Genomic DNA, 14,978 nt, shown 5'->3' with positions numbered 1-14,978 from the left:
TCAGGGAGAGCCGTCATCTGCTGGTGTTTAATTAAATCCAAACTCAGTGCAGGCATCTTCCAGAATGCTTTAGTCCATTTCCATGATTTTCTCTGCTGATGAGCTTTAGAAAGATGCTCATTTCATGTCCTAGCAGAACTTGGCAGCAGCTCACGCTGCGAAGTGTACTAATGCCTGGTTTAATTACAGTAGCATTACTGTGTTTGAATGGCCAGCCTGACCTAAACTCCATTGGAAATCTGGAGTATTGTCTGGAGAAAGATGAGACACTAGACTTAATGTTTTAAAGAAACAGGACTGCTTAAACCTCAGCAGTGCTGCAGACTGCTAAAGTGGAGAGTATCTGCAGAGTAAGAAACTGAATTCCACAAAAGTTGCAAAACAAATATTTGGGAAAGGTATTTTATATATTATTGTGGTTATTTAAAACAAAAAAAAAGAACCACTTTCTTTTATGTAACCACTTTCTTTTATGTAACCACTTTCTTTTATTGGTGGACGTTTTACATTTTTGGTGTGTCAAATGTTTTTTTGTTTTCCATATAAAGTTCAATAAATTTATCAAGAGTTATTGAAATATAGGAGGAGGACGAGGGAGGACTTTCAGCCTAAAACTAAACCAGATAATTCACACAGGTATAGTAGAGAAGGGTCTTCTGTGATTTTACAACTTCTGTCGGATTCCCCCCACATTGTTGGTTTGTTCCGGTCCGCCCCTCTCTACTTGGTTGCTAGGCAACGCTAGTCAGGTGACTGTCTGCAGACAGAATATGGCTGACCTGTCAGAAGACCAATGAGGGAAAGGCCAAATTTTGCATAATCGATCTTGTTTTTTTTTTTTTTTCTTCTTCGTTTCTGACCGCAGTTGTCCGACGTGGGCATCGCTTGACAGGAGATATTCAAGGTAAGCGTGGGACCACTTATATGCAGGGTGATTTATCCGTTCATGCTACACGGAACATCAGTGTTGATGTTGGCTAGCTAAATGCTAGCTTAGCCAAGCAGTCCTCCCCGCTTTCCCTTAAAAAAAAAACAAATTCTGGAAACTTCATGGAGACGTAATTAATTACATTTCGCTAATTTAGCAACGTCACTGCAAAGGCATCGCTGTCATGTTTCATTACAAGTGTACTGGTTAAACTGTTTATAACAATTATAGGAATTCACAAGTCAATATTTGTTTTGGGTGACACTAAAGGCACCAAATCACTAAATAACTCTGAATTGTGTTCTTCGGTAAGGTAGCTCTGCCTTCGTAATTTTAGTTAATACGCGCAGTATTGTTTTTGTTACAAACTTGGTCAGTTATCTAGTTTCACATAGTAGCATGCGCATGTTAAAGATGCTAAGAATCTTTTAAGCAGTTATCTCCGTTTTTTGATGTAATTTACTTTAAAGAGGTTTAAACCTTTGACCCGGCAGCTGAACTCCTACTGCTTGTAAAGATTTGAGATCTTTCAAGCAATGATGAACTTCCTGGTTGTGATATCACTGTCCTTAACTTCTATGTTATGCTCTTAGGTTGTTTTCCCCAACCTCTTGTACACATCTGGCTGGCAGGATACGTTGTTTTAATTTCTGACTGAACAGCATATAGTGTTTTGTAAAAGTAATGATACCGCTTGAATTTTATACCATTTTGTCACATATATGCAAATTTTATTCATTTTGTTGGTATTTTCTGTGATAAACCAAGACAAGTGATGCACATTGTTAAGTGGAAGGTAAATGATTCATAGACTTAAGATATCGTACAAAAAAAAGCAGGGCATGCATTTGTGGTTAGTCCCTACTCAATTCCGGTCCTCACGTGCCCCTGCCTTCCATGTTTTAGGTGTTTCCCTTCTGCCACACACCTGGATTGAATCTGTGGGTGATTAACAGGCTTCTGCTGTACTTGATGGTCATGCAATCATTTGAATCAGCTGTTCTGCAACAGAGGCACATCTAAAACATGCAGAGCAGGGCTGAGGGCCTGAGGACTGGAATTGCCTTAGAGGATTGTGCTTCATTTAGCTACATCAATCTTTCCATCAAATCTGACTACCTTTTTTTGGCTGTGTTGAATGAAATTACCATTACCATAGTGCAATGTTGCCCCCACAATGTTTTATGGTGATTCAAAAAGTTTTCCACTTTTGCATTAAAGCAAGTTGTGTAGTCATTCTCCTACCTTAGCTGTGGATCCTCTGCTGCTCCTCCAGAGTAACCACAGACCTTCTTGTTGCTTTTCTGAGTGATTCTTTCTTTGCCAGGCTCTTTAGTTTAGTTGAGTGACCATTGTAGATTTGCAGTTGTGTCATACGCTTTCCATTTTTGAATGATGGATTGACCAGCGCTCTGTGAAGTTATATTACAGAGCGTTGTTATCTTATAACCTAATCGAAGATTCAGAGACACCACTGTGTTCTTGTTCTTTATTGTGCTGTTTGCTCACTAACATTCTCTAATAGACCTCACAAAACGGTACTATGAATAGCTGTAAACACTGAGGCTGAATTACCCACTGGTGAACTAAATGTAGCTGATTGTTCTGGCATTTATTATGGGTATCGGAATCGATGCTTTTACAATGTAAACTGAATTGAAAAGCACAACAGATTCTTCGGGGGAGGGGGGGGCTAAATTGTGTCGTAATAATTTTTCTTCCACCTTACGATTATGTAGAGGGGGAGCTTTCTATCGGTCTGTTATGCACAATCCCGATAAAATGCATTGAGCTTTGTAATTTTATTGTGGTAAGAAATTAAAGGGATGGTACTATGAAGAACAGATATGCAACTGAAACCAATTATGTTATTTAATGTCATACACAAGTGGTACTTATGTCAAGGCAGCTATAGGCAGCAAAACTCACTCATAAAGTCTTTGTCAGTGGAAACATTCACTCCAATTTGTGTTTTTGCTCTTCTTTCCTCCTACAGGTAACCTGTGTTCGTTTAGAGTACAAATGTATACTAAAGATAATTTTCTCTTTTTAGTTTTGTGCTCTTTATGTGTTGACAGGCGTTAAAAAGCCTGCATGAATTATTGATTTCCATCATTACTTTGTTATTTGATTCCAGATGAGTACTTTGCCAAATGGAATCGCAAATGGCCCAAGCCGAAGTGAGGCTTTTAGCAAAGATGCTCAGGTGTGGGAGAGGCCGTGGAGTCTTGAGGAGATCCGACAACAGAGTGCCAACTGGTCCTTAGCAGCCGACTCGGGGGTAAGCCAGAGATGCTATCGTAATTTTGAAGCATCAGTGAAACAGTGCTTGTGAAAGTTGTGAAATCAACGGATCCTGTTCTCGTAACGGCTTTTTCTTTTTTGTCTCACAGCTCTTCCTCTTCCTCCAAGACTTTTCGCAGAGAATGTTGTCAAAGACGCATGAGATTGAAAAGCAGTTGGACAGCCTTATCCGGGACACCAAGGCCACAGACAGCCACCTGCACTCTGTCTTCAATGACTTTTTAATGCTCTCTAATACACAATTTATAGAAAATGTAATGCATCTCATAACTTCATTAATAGCATTTGCCAAATTAAATTTACATTGATATTTTCAGACTCCTTTTGAGCCAGAGGAGTTTTTAAGTAGCTGACACCTGATCCAGTGTATCCTGTTCTGTAACAGAGAGTGTACGATGAGGAGGTGGAGGAGACGATGCCCAAGGCTGATGCTTCAGAGAAGCAGCCTGAACAGGTAACTGAGCACAAACCTGCTGACACCTCTCGTTTTCCTTGAGTACAGCGTTTTGAGCTTTTCACTTTACATTGTCACTTTACAAACGCAAATGTGAATTTATTGTACTGGAATTTTATGTGATAGGAAAATGCTAAATAGTGCATGTCTGTAAAATGGGACGAAAATACTGCATTGTCTCAGTTTTACTGTAATTCTTATTTTATTTCCCAATAGTCAGATATTTGCTTGACTAACCCTGGTTTATAGGTCTTCTATGCTTTTTTTTTCCCCCTGGCCTTTACTTGGTCTTTTTCATGCCATTTGTTCACTGATGGGGGCGGGGGTGGGGGGGTTGTTGCACTAGATTTTAGTTTTATTTAGGGGTATTATTGCTTACAGGTCTAAATACAAAAGCAAGTCGTATTTCATTTTTTAACTGGAGAGAAAATGAACCCATGTCACATTTGGCTTTTTCTTCATGATTATGTGCTACTTTGTGTTGGTCAAGCAGATGAAAGCCTAGTAAATTACATTGATGTCTTGATTGTAGCATGATAAAATGTGGGGGGAAAAAAATTAAGTCTGAAACTACTTTTGCAAGTATTTTCACATTTTATTTATTCATCTCTGAACTTCAGGAAAAGACTCGAGAGCAAAAAGAGGCAGAGTTGATCCCCAAGATGCAGGAAGCTGTGAGTTATGGGCTGAAAGTACTGGAGTCAGCGTTTGAGCATCTGGACATCAAGGCAGGGAATTCTGACTCCGAGGACGAGGAGATCCCGGACAGAGTAGAGGCCATCCTCGAGCCCAAGGTGTGCTGCTCCTCTGAAACGCAACAATTGCAAAATGCAATTATTGCAGTTTTGACTGGAATGCATGTGATGAGATCAGTTTAATTAAGTTTGGGTGTTACTTATTTTCGTATTAGGATCTCTACGTGGATAGGCCACTTCCGTATCTGATTGGCTCTCAAGCCTTCATGGAGCAGGACGATGTTGGGCTTGGTGACCTGTCGAGTGACGGTAAGACTCTCACAGCCACTCTGTCTGTACCTCAGCTTGACATCAATAACCTTTATGTCATTTTCAGAACTATCGGTTGACAGCGACAGGGACAGCGTCATTGACAGTGAAAATGACAAAGAAGAATTTGTGAGACAATATTTCCCTTATTATTTCACGTCTTATGGTTTTGTTTTAATTTTCAAAAACATTTAATAGAAAAACTTTTTATTTTTTCTTTTAAACAGAATTCAGATGATGACGTTTCCCAGGAGGAGCCCGAAGCTCACAGTAATCAAAAGGTATCTTAAGTCATTTTTCTATCCCCATATAAAAAAAATAACTTCACCTCCAAACCAATTAAGTTTTACGTTTTTCCCTCAATTTCATCTAGAAGTCATCTATGGTTAGTTTTGAAGAAGAGGAGGACGAGGATTCAGACTTATTTGAAAAATCAGATGAAGATGATGCTCCAAAGGTACAGCTGGTTCACACAAAATAATAGCTTTGTACAGACCTAAAGTATCTGAAATGGGAAACTATAATTTAGGTGTTGGGTATTTCGGATGATTCCCAAAGAGAATGACAGCTGATATTTTGTATGTCACAGAACACAGGCGAGTTCAAATTTGAAGATGAGTTAGCCGCCCGAATCAAAGGGGAACAAATGACTCGGCCTGAAGGAGATCGTGCGTGTAAGTTCCTGTCATTACCAGCTACCTCACACACGACATCACCCACTGTAGATTTCCATTCCTACATCTCATTGGTCCTCAGGTATCAAACATGTTTGGTCATTTTCACACAAATCGTTTGGGACACAATTATTTGAGAAATTACAAAGTTTGTCCGTGTATACCTGTTATGCAGCTGAGGAAACCAAGCTTTGTTGGATCATTTTTAGTGAACAATTAAACAAAAATATAGCTGTTCACAACAGCTAATATGCAGCTGTTAACTTGCCTACTCATATTTAGGAAGATTAGAATAACATCACAAAGAATTTATGGGGACTTGATTGGTCTCTGTTAATAAGGGGACCAGTAAAGCTCTCTTTATTTATAGAAGTGAGCTAAAGTTTTCAGCCACCACATTTATCAACATCCAGCTGTTTGCTTTGCTTGTATTATCCATTTCATAAATCACATATACCTATCCTACCATCATTTCTTAGCTACCATTTACACCTGTTTTGGATAAGCCCAGCTGTGTTTTGTTTGAGTGAAAACCTGGCATTGAAGCGCCCGTTTGAGTACAACTTCAAGTGCGATTCACCTACGTCTGCCATTTTTACATGTGCATGTTTATGGATTTTTTGTTTCTACCATCTCATTATACTGAAGCATTGGCATCTAAGAAGAAGAGTAAAGGCAGAAAAGAACCGAAACCTGCAAAACCACAGGGTAGGACACAGTCATCATCATTCCTGTTCAGCCTTTTACGTTTCGACGCACCATTAGTTTTTGCGACAAACAGACCAAACTTAAACTGTTCATTTAAATTTTACCAGCGGCTGAGGAGGATAGTGATGACATGTTTAAGCCTCCCAAGATGGATGATCATTACGATGATGATGATGACGACGACGATGACTTCTCCCCATTTGGTGGAAAAAGCGGCCTCTTCAGCGGAGGAAAGGGCCTCTTTGACGACGATGACGAGGTGATGTGATTTTTTTTTTTTCCTGTTTTTGCATTGTTGAAGCGGTGGGATCAGATATAAATGTGTCATGTTCTATTGCATCATACAGGGAGATCTTTTCTCTGAGGCGCCAAAACCTGCGTTGGAGGAGAAAAGAGTAATGAATGAAAAGACAAGAAGCACATCTCAGACTGAAGGTAAAATCTAGAAATACAAATGGATTCATAAACACACAGATTGAGATTAACACACAGATTGAGATTAACGTTTATTTTGCTGTTCAGAATCTCGTAGAGCTGATAAGAAGATTCCAGCTGGTGCCGTATCGATATTTCCAGGTAGCAAGAGAGATCTTAATGGTAACATGCAACCTTTTTTTTTGTTTTGGATGCTTTATTGTACTGAAACAAACTTTCTTCAATCAGATAACAGCCTCTTTGGTTCTGGACAAAGCTCTGACTCAGAGGAGAGAAAAGAAAATAAGACCCCAGCTGTCGGAACCAAAACTACTCCCGCACAAACTCTCACTGGAGCTGGTGGTGGGGGTGGTGGTGGTGGTGGTTTAATCGGGGGGCTCTTTGACGACGACGAAGACGATGATTTCTTTAGTGGTAAAACCCTGAAAAAGTCAGACTCTGGTAAGTGAATGAAAGAGGCGCCCGAGTGGCCCTGCAGTTATTACAATGGGATCCTGGCTTGATTTTTTTTTTTTTTTTTCCAGCTGTACAGGAGAAAGCCAAACTTAAAAATTCAATTGACCTTTTTGACGATGAGGACGATGATGGCGACATATTCAGTGGCAAGTTCAAAGCAGCAACTCCAACCCAAAACAAGAAGGAGCCTGAGGAGGAGAAAGATAAACCTCCGGAGAAAAAGGTAAATGAAAGCATTCTTTCTGTCTAAGATATGTCTAGTGTTGTATGTTGTGTTTTCTGTGTGTTGCCATGGTGACGGTTAATCTCATGTTTAGATGCCAGCTGGGGCTATCTCCATGTTTGGTCCTGCAACGAAAAGCCTGCTAAGCGAGGGCTTGAAAAAACGGCAGATGTCTACCAGCGAGGAGAAAAATGAAGAGGTCTGGACAGACTATTGTTTATCTACTTGGCCCCGACACGCATCAATTTAGTTTGTTTTCATTCGCAAAATGTCAGAATTTCAATCTAAAAGTGCTCCATTGTCTTCAGTGGTCACAATGTTAGGGCTGGTTTTTCTTCTAAAACTACTTATCGCTTCCTAAGTAGACACTGGATGAAAGGTAGACAAATAACTTAACATGTTAGAAGAATTGAAGTTATTTACATAAGTAATAGAATCTAATTGTGGGGGGAACAAATAAGACAATTACAGTTTTAATTAAACTTGATAATCTTTGTTAGGTCTGATTTATAGAGCAAGTTTATGACAACACGTTTCCAAAGTGCTGTGCATTGATCCATAGACAGTCGTATGTTTATAGCACAGCAATAAACATACACTAAAACTGTAATGCTCAAAAATGGATTTAATAATAACTTACATTTAAGTAAATACATTTTACTTAATTAACTTTGTTTAATAAGGTCAAAATAATTAACATTTATGGTAACACTTTATTTGACGGGGTGTGCATAAGACTGACATTACACCGTCATAAACATGATATTACATCTGTTATGAACATGAAGGAGTCTTTATGAATGTCTGACAGTTGTCATGAAGTGTGATTTGGTAAATGACATTTTTATTGCAGAGCTGCTTTAAAAGTCCACTAGAAGTGCTAACTTTGTATTGAAGTGTTATATACAAAATAATGCAACATTAGCACTTCTAATGGACTTGTAAAGCAACTTTTAGGGCAGCTTTGCAATAAAAATTTCATTATTTACCAAATCACACTTTATGACAACTGTCATAAACATTCATAAAGACTCCTTCATGTTCATGACAGATGTTATATCATGTTTATGATGGTGTCAAGTCAGTCTTATGCACACCCCGTCAAATAAAGTGTTACCACATTTATTTGTCAAGGGACACTGCACATTAAGAACAGTGCTAGGAATTGAGCCCTGGGGGACACCATGTGGAATCGGATTATGAGTGAAAAAGGTTCTGTGTAAAATGCACCCCATTATTCTGCAATGCAGAAATTATATCAAGAAGAGAGGAGTAAACCTTCACATTTCATTCCACATCTTGGGAAATATTGTGTCAAACCATTGCATTATTTTGTCAAAATTTTATGTTTACGTCCTTAATTTTTACATGTTGTCTTTGACAAGAAAACTAACCTGTGCATCTTCTTTTTTTTTTTGTTATGGGATAATTTTACAACTTTTTGTATTTTGTTTACATTTATGATCTTCAGGTTGTTCCTGCTGATGATGTTGGAAAAGCTCCAGTAAAACCAACAGAAACGCCTCATAGCACAAGCCTGTTCTCTGACGATGAAGAGCCTCAGGTAATGTTCGCAGTAGAAACAAAATGGTAAGAAGAGATGAATCTTGCAAAGCATTTCGTTAACGCTTGGTATCCTTTTGTTGGCGTCAGTTATTTCCAGGAGCCACTAAGGGTCAATCTAAGCCTGACCCTTCAAGTCTGGGTAAAACCGGCAAGACCCCCCTGTCCTTATTTGATGATGAGGAAGAAGAGGTGAAAACAGTTTCATTACAGCAAAAAATAAAATCTGACTTGTTTTGACATCACTACATGTTAATCTTTTACCTTTTTTAGGATCTTTTTGCGTCTGCAGCCAAATCTCAAGTTAAACCATCTCAAGCTAAAGCAGCCGTCCCGCCACCCACTAAAGCGGCATCCAGCTCTCTTTTCAGCGACGACGAGGTATGTGGTTAACAAAGGTAATATTTTCTACTCGCCAACCAGGATTTTTCTGAATTTGAAATGTGTAATTTTCTGAAATGTCAGGATCAGTGGATAAGTCCAAAAAGCAGCTCATCGAAGGCGGAGAGTAAAACGGGAGGAATGAAAACCAGCACCAGTGCCCCATCTAATCTCCCAAGTACTAAAACGCCTCAGAAGAGCAGTTTGTTTAACGACGAGGATGATGACCTGTTTGCTGACACCAAGACGTCAAGGTACATACGGTCGTAAATAACTTGACGCATTTATAATCAAGTTATTTAACTCTTGTTGCGAGTTCATCGTAACAAGAAAACAAAGCAGCTTTTGTCTGGCTCAAGTTGCATTGTAACTTTTATTGTACTTTAACATTTTAAATATTTACCCGTCTTCTTGTTCTGTTGCCTTCATGAAGTCAGAAGAAGCCCCAGAGGGTTGCTCTCGTGTTTGAAGACGAGGGAGATGATGAAGGAAAAGCATCTCTGTTTGGCAATAACCCTGCAGTTCACACAAACTCTGAAGCCCCCACTAAAGTGAGTGAGCAAAAATCTTAAACTCATTGCTTATGCATCTTTTTTTCTTTTTTTTTTTTTTTTCTTTTGATGCTTAGTTGAAACCAAGAAGATGAACTATTCTTGTAGATAGAACTCTCTCATGTTTGGGAATTATTTTGAGAATTTTACATTTGTAAATTACCAAAAAGAATATTTATACAAGAGCACCTTCACTCACAACAACCAGACAAGACTTTAGCATAACAAACTGGTGTAGAGGATGATATTGAGTTGGTATAACGTGTGGTCCTACAAACCTAAACTATTCATCGAAGACGCTTCTTATTAGAAGTTCTGATGTTTGAAAGTCCACATATGTGTTTTTGTGCGCCCTCCACGTATAACCGTTTTATTATCTGTAATTTTCCCAGATGCCTGTTGCCTCTTCGCAGTCCTCCTCGAAGCCAGAGCAGGTTCTGGTCTCTGAGGCCCCAGCAAAGGACAAACCGCCGGTGCAGCCGAAACCAGCCGCAAAGAAACCCGAAGTGCTGCCGTCACCGGAGAGCACTGAAATCAGAAAGAAGCCTCCTGGAGCAGTCAGTCTGTTTGGTGGCATCGACGTTCTCAGCAGCAAGCAGACAAAGGGCCCTCTGGACGACGAAGACCAGGATGACCTCTTCCTCGTCAAAGGCACCCCACCACCACTGTTTAGGACCGAGGAAAAGAAGGAAGACAAAGGCAAAACAAAAACGGTCAGTCTGTTCGATGAGGATGACGAAGACGAACCAGAATGGAACGTTCCAACATTCTCGGCCAGTAAGCCCACGGCAGGAAAGACGCCAGAGGTTTGTCTGCTTTGTAACAGAGAATATGGGGAAATTCGTTCGTTTGCATTTTCGTTTTACTTCTGCATTTGAAATGTAAAATTTTCCCGCAGCCCACAGAGGAGCAACAGCAGAATAAGAGCACAGGGGTTTTCCAGGACGAAGAACTGCTGTTCAGTCAAACGCAGCAGAAGGACAACGACCCTGATGTTGATCTTTTTGCAGCCACAACAAAAGCTGAGGTCGGTGCACCTGTTGCATTGTTGTGCGAGTTGACTCGTAACAAGAACTAGCTCTAAATTCAGTTCAGACGTTAAAGTCAAATTTATTTAAATCTTCCAAACTACATTTACTGTTCCACTATAAACTGATTCACATTCCACGTTATATTTTTGTGAAATAAAATTTGGCAGCAATTGCATTCTCTCTTGAGAATCAGAATTCATTGTATTGGCCAAGACTTTGATGCACAAACAAGCAATTTGACTTTTCACATCATCACATACTGCTTTACTGCAGAAAGTAACAAGTGTCTCCTAAAGGTTGTGCAGTTACATTTGTTTTCCATTTAATGACATTATTTCTTCAAAGTTCCCAAAAGCAAACCTTGTCATGAACATGTTTGTGTATTTTCTTCTGTATGTGATTGCAAATGTTTTTAATTGTATTTTTTTTAAAAATAATTTTTTTTGTTTGTTTTCTTGGTCAATTTTCAGAGTTCTAAGGTCAGTCCGATGAAACCAGCAGCGCATAATCTGTTTTCAGACGATGACGAAGATGACATTTTCAGCTCTGTCAAAGCAACGCCTCCCCCTCCGGTAACAATATAGCTTTATGTTTTTAGAAAACACCGGATTTCAATATTTTTTACACTTACAAAAAAATACCAACCGTTTATTTCCCTTTTTATTTAGATGGTAGCAAAGAAACCAAACAAACCTCTTGATAAAGCGCCACTTGCAAGCCCTGATCCTGTTTCAGAGATTCAGGTGGGCTAAATTTGTCTGTTTTTGATTGGTTTTGATTTTTTTTTTTCCCAGTTTCATACTACAAAACTGTGGCAACTATTTACTGATTTAGAAGCATTATTTTAGTTTTGTTCTGTTCTCAATTTGTAAGAGTTTTGTTTTTTTTTATAAAACAAATTTTATGTTTGATACAATTTTGATCCTGCTGTAATCTGACCACACAGAAACCAGCACCAAGCCCTGTAAAACCTAAAGATTCCTCATCAAGGATTGGGAAACTTCAAGTAATTTCTTTTTTTTTTTTTTTTTTTTTACTGAATCAAAAGCTTTTAATACTGACCTATTTTTTTTCTCTTCAGGAAAGATCTTTATTATTCCTACTTTGACATATTTTTTCATCTGCTTTTTCCTATTCTTCTTCCAAAGTTTGGCTAAAATTGACTGTCCTAATTGAACGGTCATTTTATCTTACTAATGAAGAAGAGTTGTCTTGCTGCTCTTTGCAGTTTCAGCAGTTCTTGCTGTTCATTGTTGCTCTTGCACCATTTCCATCCTCAGTCCTGGTTTCTCCTTTCTCTGAACCACACAGAGGAACTTACTGGTTAGAGAAGTGATACAAATATGTGCTATTAGTTCATGGTTCTGTACAAATGCTAAATTTTCTTACTTGAAGTAAAGTCATCTTAAAAAGAAACTACAAAGCTTTCACTGCAACTGATTTTTATTTTATTTATTTTTTTACATCCAGGCCAGTCTGATGATCAACCCTGCTGCTTTGCTCCCTGGAGCTCTTTCCAGCATGTCAGGGACTCTGAGTTCTTCCTCTGGGGTATCCAGCTCCAGCCTGAGCCCCAGTCCTGTTTCAACCCCCATAGGAGGACATGAGGAGAGCGAAGGGGGGGTGAGCTTTGATACACCAGTCCAGGTCACGACTCTGCAAAGTGCACACAAAGTGGGTTTTGAGTTTGGCACTTTCTGTACTGTTGTCTCTTTATCTTCACTTCCATCTGTTCCGAAAGTAGCTAAAATCTCCCTACCCTTTTGCAGGGCCGTGCAAAAGGTTCGGCTCTTCGGAGACCCCAGTCCAGAGCGGCAAGGCAGCAGGCTGCCAAAAAGTCAATGGGGGGGACGGATCAGAGAGGTGGGGAAGATATTTTTGCTCCAAATCCTAGTGTTTCCAGTTTAGCATTGCCCCCGTCAGACAAATCCAACCTCGCGCCCATCAACCCGACATCACCTTCATCATCCGAAGCATCAACCTCACCAAAGCCCTTACCTTCATCCTCTCAAAGCTCTTCCAGACCCAATGAGCTGTCATTGCCAGTATCGACAAAAGCAGGAAGGAAAGACTCCAGTAAGGACAGCAGCAGCACAAAGAAACAGCTACCATTAGAAGAAGATGACCTCTTTGGCTCAGATGGTCTCTTTGGGCCTAAAACCGTCTTTAACAAGCCCTCTCCCAGAGAGACCCCCAAGAGCATCGAGCCACAGGCCAGTAGTGGGACAGGACTGAAGAAGGATATAGATCCCAGTCAACTCTCCTCTATATTTGATACGCACACTGATGATCTCTTCCAAAATGTTAAGCCACGTCCAGTAACGCAGAAAGCTAAAGCCTCACCCTTTATGGAAGATGACGATGACGACTTATTTGGACTCAACAGCAGTGCCACTGCCACATCCAAAACTAATAAAGAATTCAAGAATGGCAGCAGTTTTTCAACACAGGACATTTTTCAGGTAACTTTACCTTTTTGTTTGTGGTAATTGTATCAAGGTTCTCCTGTGCCATCAGGGTGGATTTGATTCCTGTTTTTCCTGTCTGAATTTGTGTTACAGGACGAAGCCACCATTGTGCCTAAAGTTGACAAGAAGCTCAAAGAGAAAAGCATTGATGCTGCCTTGTTTGACGATAATGTAGACATTTTTGCTGACCTGACAGACACATTTAAACCAAAACCGAAGTCCAAGTTAAAGGGAGAGACCAAGTCAATATTTGATGACGACATGGGTAAGCAACAGTGATGCTTGTCACACATTTACAATGCTTTTTCCAAAGTGTTCCACATTTTTATAGTATGACCATAAACTTCAGTGTATTTTGTGGAGATTTTTGTGTGATTAAGCCAAAGCATGGTAGTGGGTATGAAATGGGGGATAAATAAGAGTCATAAGGTCTGAAAAGTGAGGTATATATTTTTATTCAGCTCTTTTTACTCTACCATTGGATGAAATTTAGTGAAACAAGTGGGAAGTCACGCAGTTAGCAAATGTGTAATTTAATTTCAGTCCAAATGATTTGTGAAGGGCTCAGAGGCTTGTTGGGGAACATTGGAGAACAAACATCACAAAAACTAAGAAACGAACCAGAAAGGCCAGGGAAGAACTCGAGTAGTTTAAAGCACAATTAGGTTATGCAACAAAGCATAGGGCACCACTGCTAACAATTATGGACTACTTTGTGTAGATCTGTCATATTAAATCTCTTTAACATGCGTTTGAGGTTTGAACATGACAAAATGTAAAAATACAAAACTTAATACTTTCTGGAGATCAGTTGTGTTGTTTAGTGCTCACCTTTTATTGGTCATATTTTAACATCGTTATGTCTCTCTGCCCTTCAAAGATGACATTTTTACAAGCACAGCAAAGCCAGTGCCGAAGGCTCCGGATAAATCAAAGAAAACTCCACCAGCCAAGGAAACCAGTAGTGTACCAGATTCCAGCAACATATTTGATGACCCGCTTAACGTTTTGGGTGGGAACTGATGCCTTGGAGTGGCCTGTAATTTGTAAAATTGTGGATTTTTTTTTTCCTTTTGCTTCATCATTAAGTGATCAAGAAAAGATATGCTACACTGTTGATAGAATATTTATTGCTATAACATGATATCAGTATGTGGCTTATTTTTGTCTGACAAAGACTGTAATTAATACGATTCCATTCATCTTGCAACGGAGTTTCCAAAATTATCCTGGCATCATAATTAATATAACTGTTTAGTCTTTATAATACATAATAGCACTTTATAAGCATACATTATGCTTAGTCTTGAGGCCTGCAGAAATTATATTGATTTGTTTGGCTTTGCCACGTGAGATGTCTTTAGGTTTGTGCCATATCATTCTGCCTGTCTTAGTCAATTTTGACAATGTTTTTATTAAGAATTTCCTCCATTTCCTAACTTTGACTGTGACGATAAAGACAATGCTTTTTTAATGACTAAAATTAAACATATTTTACCTGAATTATGTGATTATTTCCAGGTCAATCGTTGCTTTTCTTGTTTTGACTCCAGATCAAGGGAGTATTTTCATTTGTTGAATCCAATAAATAGTTTCTTTAGACTTTTATATGAGCAGTAAACATTAAAATCAAAGTCTGTGTGGTTTTCTAACATTTCCACACATGGATAACAGGCAAAAATAAATGTAATTTAAAATGCCATTTGTGGTAGGGAATAGATGAGGACTTTCATGTTCTCTTAAAATTGCTAAACTCAGACACCGGTGCACATAAGAACACAGAACATAAGGTTAAAAC

General features: G+C 39.1%; 1 protein-coding gene across 7 annotated transcripts; it reads left to right on the top strand.

Moving 5' to 3' along the window:
- The first annotated feature begins 743 nt into the window (after nucleotides 1-743).
- Nucleotides 744-14,683, top strand: washc2c (WASH complex subunit 2C). 7 transcript variants are annotated; one of them, XM_008429610.3, is made up of 31 exons: nucleotides 744-904; nucleotides 3,066-3,209; nucleotides 3,322-3,486; nucleotides 3,618-3,686; nucleotides 4,307-4,480; nucleotides 4,597-4,690; nucleotides 4,758-4,819; nucleotides 4,918-4,971; nucleotides 5,064-5,147; nucleotides 5,280-5,364; nucleotides 6,013-6,072; nucleotides 6,183-6,331; nucleotides 6,420-6,507; nucleotides 6,595-6,669; nucleotides 6,736-6,948; nucleotides 7,032-7,186; nucleotides 7,281-7,385; nucleotides 8,658-8,750; nucleotides 8,840-8,941; nucleotides 9,023-9,130; nucleotides 9,215-9,384; nucleotides 9,564-9,681; nucleotides 10,074-10,487; nucleotides 10,580-10,708; nucleotides 11,183-11,284; nucleotides 11,381-11,455; nucleotides 11,659-11,718; nucleotides 12,183-12,386; nucleotides 12,482-13,174; nucleotides 13,274-13,445; nucleotides 14,061-14,683. In XM_008429610.3, the coding sequence occupies exons 2-31, from the start codon at nucleotides 3,066-3,068 to the stop codon at nucleotides 14,201-14,203; spliced, it is 4,359 nt and encodes a 1,452-aa protein (XP_008427832.1). In that variant the 5' UTR covers nucleotides 744-904; the 3' UTR covers nucleotides 14,204-14,683. The 7 variants fall into 7 exon arrangements, with proteins under 7 accessions (XP_008427832.1, XP_008427834.1, XP_008427831.1 ...); XM_008429612.3 differs by having other exon boundaries at nucleotides 6,180-6,331; nucleotides 6,595-6,648; XM_008429609.3 differs by having other exon boundaries at nucleotides 6,180-6,331.
- Nucleotides 14,684-14,978: the final 295 nt, after the last annotated feature.

Source organism: Poecilia reticulata, chromosome 15 (genome assembly GCF_904066995.2).
Source record: "Poecilia reticulata chromosome 15, P_reticulata-male-v2, whole genome shotgun sequence".
In the NCBI taxonomy this organism is placed as follows: Eukaryota; Metazoa; Chordata; class Actinopteri; order Cyprinodontiformes; family Poeciliidae; genus Poecilia; species Poecilia reticulata.
Note: the sequence above shows the minus strand (reverse complement) of the source record. Positions and strands in the feature narration are given on the sequence as shown.

Excerpts from the sequence above, each read along its gene's own strand:
- washc2c (XM_008429609.3), top strand. The coding sequence starts at position 3,066 with ATGAGTACTTTGCCAAATGGAATCGCAAATGGCCCAAGCCGAAGTGAG. Across the intron at positions 5,365-6,012 it reads GCCTGAAGGAGATCGTGCGT|CATTGGCATCTAAGAAGAAG; the intron begins GTAAGTTCCTGT and ends ATTATACTGAAG. Across the intron at positions 6,670-6,735 it reads TAGCAAGAGAGATCTTAATG|ATAACAGCCTCTTTGGTTCT; the intron begins GTAACATGCAAC and ends TTCTTCAATCAG.